The sequence below is a fragment of the Danio aesculapii genome, chromosome 20 (genome assembly GCF_903798145.1).
Source record: "Danio aesculapii chromosome 20, fDanAes4.1, whole genome shotgun sequence".
NCBI lineage: Eukaryota > Metazoa > Chordata > Actinopteri > Cypriniformes > Danionidae > Danio > Danio aesculapii.
This window is the reverse complement of record NC_079454.1, coordinates 11,739,577-11,749,677: the sequence shown is the minus strand read 5'-3', so window position 1 is coordinate 11,749,677 and position 10,101 is coordinate 11,739,577. Positions and strand designations below refer to the sequence as shown.

Below are 10,101 nucleotides of genomic sequence, written 5' to 3'. Positions count from 1 at the left end.
TTTATTTTACAATCTTCAGTAAACAAAACCACAGACGTATCAGCTCAATGCCTTAAAAAATTAATAGACAATGCCATTGCTTTATTCTTAACTCTGACAATCCCTTTAAAACCAGGACTGCAAGAACTTTTAGGATTTTATTAAATATTTTAATAATATTTTGTCTGAAATCATTTCTAATTGTCATTTTATTAATTAAACAAGACCCTTTAGGCCATAACAATATGCTATGTAACTTTTTTCGGGAAAATAAAAAATAATAAATAAATAAAGTGTCTTATATAGCTGAAAATCATCTTTTTTTTCTCTTCCATTATGAATTATGATTATTGAAATGTATTCAATTTAGCTTTGTAATAATTAATTTGTTTTATTTATTCTTTTTATAAATATATCTATCTATCTATCTATCTATCTATCTATCTATCTATCTATCTATCTATATATATATCTATCTATATATATTTATATATATATATATATATATATATATATATATATATATAAATAAATAAATCATAAGAATATCTAAACATCTACAGTAACATGTTTGTCTGAAACAAACTAGTACAATATTTTATATTGTTTCATATTTCGTTTTCTGTAAAGACATTTTAGAAGTAACTTTATTTATCAATTCATTTGTTTGTTAACATGATGTTATTTGCACCATGTTGAAGTAACATTTTAAGTTGAGTAGTTAAATATAAAAACATTTTAAATTGCCATTCTGTTCTGTTTCCTTCAGATTGCCTAGTCCTAAACATTACAATTTCTTTCTTGTTTAATTCTTCACTTAAGCACTTTAAAGTCGATGCTTTACTGTTTGCAAACTAACCTCAGCCATTTAAGGTTAACACCCCAAATTCTTCCTGCTGTTCTGGACTGATAAACACAATCAGAGCTGACAGCACTGCTGCTGCCGTTAACACACATATGCTGGACTAATCCAGTTTTAGACCTAAGTTATCATTTTCAACTTAAATGATATGTATATATGTTTTAACTATAAATAAAAATACAAGCTGTCAATTATTAAGTAACTCAAAAAAGGTTTTAAACAAGTGAAGTGTGAGTAAAATTGACAATTTTTCTTTTTGGGGGGGTGAACTTTACTTTTTAGGCATGGTATCTTGTGGACAACTTCTGATTTCACATATATTTATTTTACAAAAAAAAAACAACAACAACAACAATGTATCTTTCTCTTGTACGAATGGCTTCAATATCATAAGTTGGACCATAACATCAGTGCAATATTACAACATATGATGAGAAAAGCTCATTTTCATGACTTATGAATGATCTCATATTACGACAGTATAAGACTAGTATATTGACGAATAATGAACTCCTAAGCACTATTATGAGAAGACAAAACTATTTAGAAACTGCCTCTTATTGAGAACATTCCTCGAAAACAATGAAAAACTTCCTCATAACAAATGTCTCAATCTCTCATAATAGATACACAACATGCAAATATTAGATTAATAAAAATACAGACTTTTCTGGTTATTATGATTTAAAAACCTCATGGTGGAAAAAAAATCACTAATCAGTTTTTTATATTAATTCATAACTTCATAATCTCTCACTGAGATCTCATCAGTGACGAAATATATCAGTAATGAGAAACTTTTTCAAACTACTACTACTACTATTACTAAAAATAATAATTATAATGATAAGTATAGTTTCTCATTATTTTGAGCTGTCAAACTATTCTTTTGTGAAATTATGTATAACATTCAGAAAGCTCCTCATAACAATGAGGAATTTCCTTGTGATAATGCTAAACTTTAAAAAAAAAAACAATATGGTAGATTGGTATCTTGCAGTGACTAAGCATCCTAAAATAATGGAACACTCAAGTAATAATGCTTTGGTTTCACATAAGAACAGATCAACACAATTTTCACATAACACAGATAATTATGATGATCAGTCCTCTCATAGTACTAAATTAGTAAAAACAACATCAATAAAATAGTTCTCATCAATTTCTCATAATATTAACTTAACAAAAACAAATAATAATAATGACACTTTAATAATTTATTTCTCATAAAGTTGGAAACTTCAACTTACCATGTCAACATTATCAGCTTTTACTGTTAATGCACTATCAATAACAATCCCCTAACAGTGATTTAACATGAATGACATAAACTTAAATCAACATGATGACTTGAGATAGATATATCAAAATATATAAAACAGCACCCATTTATGTCTTAGGACATTTTTTACTTAGGTAAAGTTGAGTTTATATTCACACATTCGTTTAGTGACAACTTATGACAAGCTCCCTATATTTTTGCCATGGTTCTGTCTAGGTCTGAAATTTTGAGGAAAAGTTGGTTTTACATTCACACATTCGTTCAGTGACAACTTGTGACCCCTTCCTATTGTTTACCACGGCACTTTGAATATTCGGTCTGAAAAAACCTGTAAAAGTGACTTGAAAACAATATTAACACTGTTTATTTGACTGTGAACAATGTTGTACTTTGATAGTCATTGGTTGCCAATATGATTTTGCTATTTAAGTAAGAGTTTGCAAATTATACTATTATGAAATTATGTTATTATGGGGAAAGTCCAAATACAAAAAACAACTTTACCTTTATGTTTGAAATCACATGCAAGTATGACTTGAAAACAATATTAGCACTATTTAGTGGACTGTGAACTATGTTATACTTTGATAGTCATGGGTTGATTTAATTATTTAGACTTTGCAAAGAATACTTTTCAGAAATTAAATTATCAAGCATAAAGCCATAGAGTGAAATTAAAATCAACGTTACCTTAATATGTTTGTAAATATATACACACATACACTTAGTTCCACTTATACACATTTTCTTTTACATTTTATAATAAGTGACAGCTTAAAATTGACCATTTAACTAATTATTACTGGCTATTATGTTTTGTCATACGATCAAGAGGAATCACACTCTAGAGATTAGCACTTCACCCAGGTCAAAATGTAACTCCAACTACTTTTAAAACGCTACAAATCCTCCAACCCCCTGAGACCACCAGCCACTGACCTTGTCTGACATCCTGGTCATCCAACACGTTATAAGAAGCGTAGTTGTCGACTCCGTGCATCCTGAGGATCTGGACGACAGCGTTGCTGAAGCCGCACATGGGCTGAGCCGGAGTGCCTTTCATGAACACCACCACCTTGTCCTTCTTCACCATCTCCTCCAGGTTCTTCTGTCCCGCAGAGGAGCACATGAGACGGGCCCTGCTGACCGACAGCTCCCCGTTGCTCTGCGCGGTTCTGTACTGCCACGACGCCGAACGAAGACACCGCGCTGTGGACCTAAAAATGCTGTTCATTGTGCAAGTATGGTGGGTTTGGGGTAGATTTGAAGCTGTTTAAGTTCGTTTGTCACTTCTTTCACCGCGACGTAGAACTCACTGGACTCAAGCTCCGCCCCTTCTGGTAAAAACACTCAGTGGATGAAAGCTATTGGATGTCGGGTTCTTCGTGTCCTCTGTGATTGGTTGAAGAATACGTCAGTCGTGAATGTTAAGCTGGATTTTAACTATTTTTATCTCTAAAGACTTCAGTTTAAACGGTGTGAAGAAATGTGATTAAATGTATCTACTTGTATGTGTTGTTACTGTAATTGAAACCCGTTTGTTTGTTTTTGCTGTAAGAAGTGAAGTGGAGGCGTTTGCATCCGGTTAGAATGTACACTAAAGTTTTTCTTCCGGTAGTCATCTGACTCATTTTCTAGAATCGACTCGTTTAAACTGAACTTTTAAACTGATCGATTCAGTTCAAATAAACCATGGGTGATTAAAACACGCTATGTGTTGCAGGACATGGATTTGAGGTTAAAATTTGTTTCATTTTATAAAGATTTGATTTTTCTTCCAAACCTCACATATAAATGTATTTCATTTAAAAGAAGATCTACTTTGTAAGCACACATAAAAACTTACAATATCAACTCAATGTGTGCGTGTGTGCGTGCGCGCGCGCTTATAGCATACCTTTCCCCCCGCCTTGTGAATGTGTTTGTATTTATGTATTCATGAAAATTTCATTCTTACTCATTTGTTTATGCATTTGTGTTTTTTATTGCTTGTTTATTTGTTTATTTTTGGTGTATGGATAATTGCATTCTATGTTATTTAGCAATTTTAAATCATACAATTTTAAATAAAGTTTAAATATATAAATAAAATGTAAACAAATTTTAAAAAGCAATCTTTATTTTTTGTCCTGGCTTTATATATATATATATATATATATATATATATATATATATATATATATATATATATATATATATATATATATTTTTTTTTTTTTTTTTTTTTTTTTTTTACTTTAAAAATAATAAATTAATTAACTCCTATAAATAAATTAATAGAAAACCAAAAAGTAATTGAAGTTAAAGTGCTATTCTAAAATCAAGCAACCCTCTCCCCTGTAATTTCAATTAATTCAGAACTTATATAACCTATTTAAACCGTAAAAACAGTAACGACTTCAAATTGCTCAAACCAATTTGTCAACGAATCATTCAGAACAGTGTTTGTGAAAATGACTCAGTGTAAAGATCCGACTCTGGGTAAATGATTCATTCACGAAGCTCTATTTAAGTGTACGATGTGGCGTGGTTTGGAGAAACATGTTGTTGTTGCAGGCTGCACAATGTTACTTAAATAAAGTAAGTAGACCAAGATACTTTTGAACGCATGTCTATCCTCATGAATAAAGCAGTGCAGTCACGCGGTCCGGTCTCCTGTTTGTCCAGTGACTCGAGACTCCGCGAAGCTGCACAGATCAGACTGAAGGATCTAAAGGCGTTACTTCTCCAGACTGAAGTTTTACGTGCGATATTCTTTCGACAGATCTTATCCTGTTTCCACGGCGGTGATGGTTGTTTTGTACCGTCACCAATCTAAAAACAGGCAGAGTAAAGCAGCAGCAATCAGATATTGTCTGGCAGGAGGAGCGCGCCTTTCAGACACTTCGAATTGCCACAGTTGTAGCACTGTGTTGTGGAGGAACCATTGATTAATGTATATTTACTTCTTTTATAGGTTTGAGACCGAATGGAAGCTTGGATCCTGAATTGCTCGACAAAATGTTTGTTTAAAATGTCTTTATAACCAATTTTCTTGTTAAATAAAATAAATCATACAAAACCATTTGCAGTATTTTCCTACTTGAGTTGTCTGGTAATCTTCTAAAGACTGTATTGTCAGTCATTTTAATTTATTCATTCTAAATTAACAAATTACCTTTTTTATGAGCTTGTATAGTGGTGATCGGGTGAGTTTTAAGACATGCGTTGCTTCGCTCAATTAATGATAATTCATTTTATTTGTAAATGGTGCCTTTCTGGACACCTATGGTCACCTACAACAAGCATCAACAGCCATACCAGAACAAATTAAAGCAATTAATAAAACGTTGCCAAACAAAAGGTTGCAGGTACACTCATTGTGACTATAAAATAACATGATAAAAGATAGTGGAAAAAAAAAAGATGGGTCTTGAGACAAGATTTAAAAGACTATCCCTGATCCTTAGATCCACAGGAAGTGAGTTCGAGGAGCCATGGAGCTAAAAGATCTGACTCCCATACTTAATCTAGTGTGAGGTGGTACCAGGGAGAAAGAGTTGGCTGATCTAAGAGTGCAAGATGGGGTATAGATATGATTAAACTGAAATAGTTCATCAGGAAAAGTGTAAGCTAACTTCTCTACAACAAAGTTGGTCTTTGCTTGATTTCAAACAAACTCTGTTGTGTTTGAACTGATAAAGGAAATATATACTCAACTTTTGGCCTTGTCTACTTGCATGATTCGTCTTTGGCTGTTCTGGTTTGCATGAAAATTGCAAGTGTAGGCTACTTGCAGAACCTCTAACCCCACAAAGCATTATTTTACACAAGGGGGCTGTTTCATAAAGGCCGGTTAGTAAAGTGGGGATTAAAGTCCAAAACCTGACTAGTATGAGCCAGGACAAGGACATTTTCACTTATAAAAAAAAAATGGCAGGACCTGACCGCTAAGCTTGTCCTCCTCAAAAACATCATATAAAATCATACAATTCAATGATAGAACGTGTCCTTGAGCACTGTCAGCTTCTCTATCAAATGATGTCACTTCTTCTGAGGCTTAAAGGTGTATTGTACGCTTTTTATGTTAAATTTAATTCAAATGTGACAGGACTGACAGAAACTTGGGGGCAATTGTAAAATTGTATTTATTTGTAGATTTTATTTAGGATTTTATTTTTTAATCAGTTGATGTGAATAATAACAACTTAAACTTTGCTATTTCTAAAAAAAGGCTATTTTTTTCTAAATACGAGTTTTTATCATCAAAACTATTAAAGCTGTAGGTTCAATTGGGTTGAGGACAGGGACAATCACATGGTTTGTACATTTGTAAAGTGTTTTTAATAAAGAAAAACAATCTGAGAACCAAATGACTGACATATTCCTTCACAGAACAACTCACAGAAATCAACCATCAGTCCCCTCTTAGAATTTATTTGGGATGAAATACTTTTTATTCACTGTATTTATGTTTTTATTTCAAGGACAGATAATGTACATTTCTAATAGAAGAACTATTCTTCAAATGAGATGTAAACTGGTATCCTGGCCAAATTTGCCCACTGGCCACTTATGATCACCTAACGATCCCCATATTATAATTGGCTTCACCACCAATATTGTCTCCACCAGTAAGCTGATGTGTGGTATGTGGTCTAGCACAGAATGGCTGTGGTCGTGTCATCCAGCTGGATGTAAAGCACTTTGAGTATTCAGAAAAGTGCTATATAAATGACATCAAAATGGCACAATTTAAATTAAAGCCTAAAAGGGTCCGTTTCAAAGAGTTATAAAAGATTATTTGTGGGGTATTTTGAGCTGAAACTTCACGAACATCAGATAGGTATTTTACATTTTTTTTTGTAAAATAAGGCATAGTAGGTCGTCTTTAAGTAATTTTAATAAGATCTAAAAAAAAAAAAAGTATTGCTATTATTTCCCGAACATGATTCACCTAGAATATACCACCCTAAAGCAGCATTCGATTCGGATTTCTACCTTACAATTCATCTCAGCATGGATCAACATTTATCCTTTTCTCATCATCCTGTTTCTCATTATTTTTTATTAAAGATGATTATTGAATAATGAATAAAGTTAACACATTGCTTAATATAAGAATGTTCGGTGCATTTGCCTATCTCTTTGTAACTATTTTCAGGAGCCACCAAACTAGGTCAGAGGTCACGGAGACCTCAAGTAGAACTGAAGGGCTGAGGACTGGAAACAATTGTTTCTATTGTTATTTCTATGAGTTAATACTATCTAAAATGGCTATAGTGATATTGATATTTTTACGGTTAATTCTTTTAAAGTGATTTTACTTTTTATTCAATATAAACTTTGTGTAGTAAGGATAAAACTGCCTAAATGTAGATTATACCGGTTTTTAACCAGTTTTGATAAAGACAGTCAGTACAGTACAGTCAGCTTTGGGTAAAAAACAGATTGTATACAAAAGCAATTTTTTTAGTCAAGTAATGCAGAAGCGTTCACACAAACTACATTTACCGATCGCAGATCAATAAGTGACAGCACCAACATTCACAGAGCTGTGAGGCCAGTGTCTAGCCGATTAAGGTAAACCCATATGATGGCGAAAATGACGATTTCCTCTACCTCCCGTTTTACGATGGTTGACAACAAACTTTTTGGTGCAGTACTGCCACGTCTCGCTCTGGTCGGTGACATCGCAAATCAATCATTGGGCTGACACGAGAAACTTGCTTGATGGAAAGATGGCTGAGGGAGAGTTATATATATATATATATATATATATAGTTAACTGTAGTAAAGGCTAAAGTATACTATGGTAAGTACTATTATTTCATGATATGTATTATTGATACTACAATATGTAAGTTAGTGTAATTTAATGCTTATTTGTAAATATTTCCCTTTACATTACTATAGTATTTTAAATGCGTAACGCCTGGTTTTATTAGATTTTTTGTTTTTGCTGTTATATGCTAAAATTTGCCTTTGTTTGGTACAGCATATTATTTACAGTAAATAACTGAACTCAACAATTCTGCCTCATATGATTCATTGACAATTTTAGTGATCACTAAAATATGAATGATAATTTAAGTTGCTTCGATTTAAAAATGAAAATTGCATAAATAGCTGAAATGTGGCTAAGCTACTTTTGCAAAGTAGCTTTTAGCTTAGCTTGCTACGTTTTTCAAGTAGCTTGCCCAACACCGTGGATCCGTTTCACAGGTCTGGAGTCAGCTCTAAACAGTCTAGTGGATGTCTGACGTTTATATGCGTGAGATATTGTTCAGAATTGTACGCACGCACCCACGTGAAAATTTTCCTAGTCTATCTGGTTAGAACACCTATGTGTATGACGCAGTTAATGACATTATGTGAGAGTATAATTGTTATTGATTTGTGATTGTAAGCAGAGCGGCCTAGGAACTCATTGCGAGTGCTGAAGCTGGCTTTTGCTGGTGAAACGGCAAACTATCTTCAGTAAACTTTACTTATTTATTTGAATCTCTGACTCCAGCTCTTCTTCATCTGACAGACTGGTCATTCTTTGGCTTAAACTGTAAATAATTCCTATGTGTAAGGACAGAATGCATACATGGTCTGCATTTGAAATTGCATAGTTTTTTAGTAGGTGAAAATGGTATTTGAGAAAATAAGGATGTTTGAATTTAACAATAACTGTATGTATTATTTATCCAATAATTATGAAAAATAATAACCTACTAAACAGAGTTTTGAGATTTTCAGATACAGCCAAATTTCCCCCATAAATGATGTTTTAAAGAAAAAGTAGATGTAGCCCACATAGCATTGATTTGGATATACATTCATTCATTTTCCTTCGGCTTAGTCTCTATTTCAGAGGTCGCCACAACGGAAGGAAACGGCAAATATTCCAGCTTATGTTTTACGCAGCTTATGCCCTTCCAGCCACAACCCAGTACTAGGAAACACCCATACAGTCTCAAATTCACACATGAAATCATACACTACGGCCAATTTATTCCATTCACCTATAGCGCATGTCTTTGGACTCTGGGGGAAACCGGAGCACCAGGAGGAAACCCAAGCCAACACGGGGAGAACAGGACTGTTAAGCTCAGTGCGCTTTGGCAATTTTCAGATATGAGACAGTCTTGCACACTTCCATTTGCACGAACTTGCACTCAAGTGCCTAGTCCATGAGTGGGGCTTTTAAGACTGGCCCATCAAACAACCCTACAAAGGACAGAACGCATAGTCATAGAAATTGCATAGTTCCTTACTATGTTGCAGGTTCAAACGGTATGTGAGAAAATAAGGATGTTTGAACTCAACAATACATGATAGATCTGTTGTTTATTTAATAATTTTTTCTAAATAAGAACCTACTTAATAGAGATTTGGGATTTTGGATTCAGCCCTGTTCCCCAATAAACAATTTCATAAAAGAAGAGGAAAACGTTGCCCGCACAGCACTGATTTGGATATCTCAAAGTTAAATCAATTTGTCAAACATTAAATCTTTCCAGTTATGTAATGACTGTATCTTTTTTAGCCGTATTAGTTTTTGTATTCCCCATTTATAATGTATATAAAGACAATGTTGACACTGAGCAAACCAGAACTAAATGTATATTTTTCTCTCTCTGTCTTTCTGTTTTGTTTTGTTCAAATGAACCAAGAAAACTGAACTACAAATTGTGAACATCCTAAGTCTATTAGGTCAGCTTTTTTCAAGTTCATACCAGTTTAAACACATTTAAGCATGCTTTTCTGTGCTTTATTATCCTAACAAATGTCACTTTGAATTATATTTCTTAAAATTTTGGTATGATTTCATATTTCAAGCAAAGAAATTCTGGGACACTGGATATGTAATGTATAAACAGGGCCATGAATTCTTTGCTATTTTTGAGCAGAATTTCATAAATTTTGTTGAACATCATGCTTGATGGCACTATCACACAGTTTAACAGCACTATGGAAATCTTAGTGACAGTGCAAATACAACCAGGAA

The 10,101-nt window shown here is 33.2% G+C and overlaps 1 protein-coding gene and 1 non-coding gene across 2 annotated transcripts in view; one reads left to right on the top strand and one right to left on the bottom strand.

Moving 5' to 3' along the window:
* glrx5 (glutaredoxin 5 homolog (S. cerevisiae)) overlaps positions 1-3,477 on the bottom strand; it is a 4,602-nt gene extending 1,125 nt beyond the window's left edge. The window contains exon 1 of the mRNA XM_056481376.1: positions 3,063-3,477. Coding sequence (XP_056337351.1) covers positions 3,063-3,357 — 295 coding nt within the window. The 5' untranslated portion in view covers positions 3,358-3,477. The remainder of the gene's footprint in view (positions 1-3,062) is intronic.
* Positions 3,478-4,754: 1,277 nt separating this feature from the next.
* On the top strand, positions 4,755-5,024 carry LOC130213948 (small Cajal body-specific RNA 13). The gene has a single exon (XR_008835595.1). It is a non-coding gene; the product is annotated as a small Cajal body-specific RNA 13 (non-coding RNA).
* Positions 5,025-10,101: the final 5,077 nt, after the last annotated feature.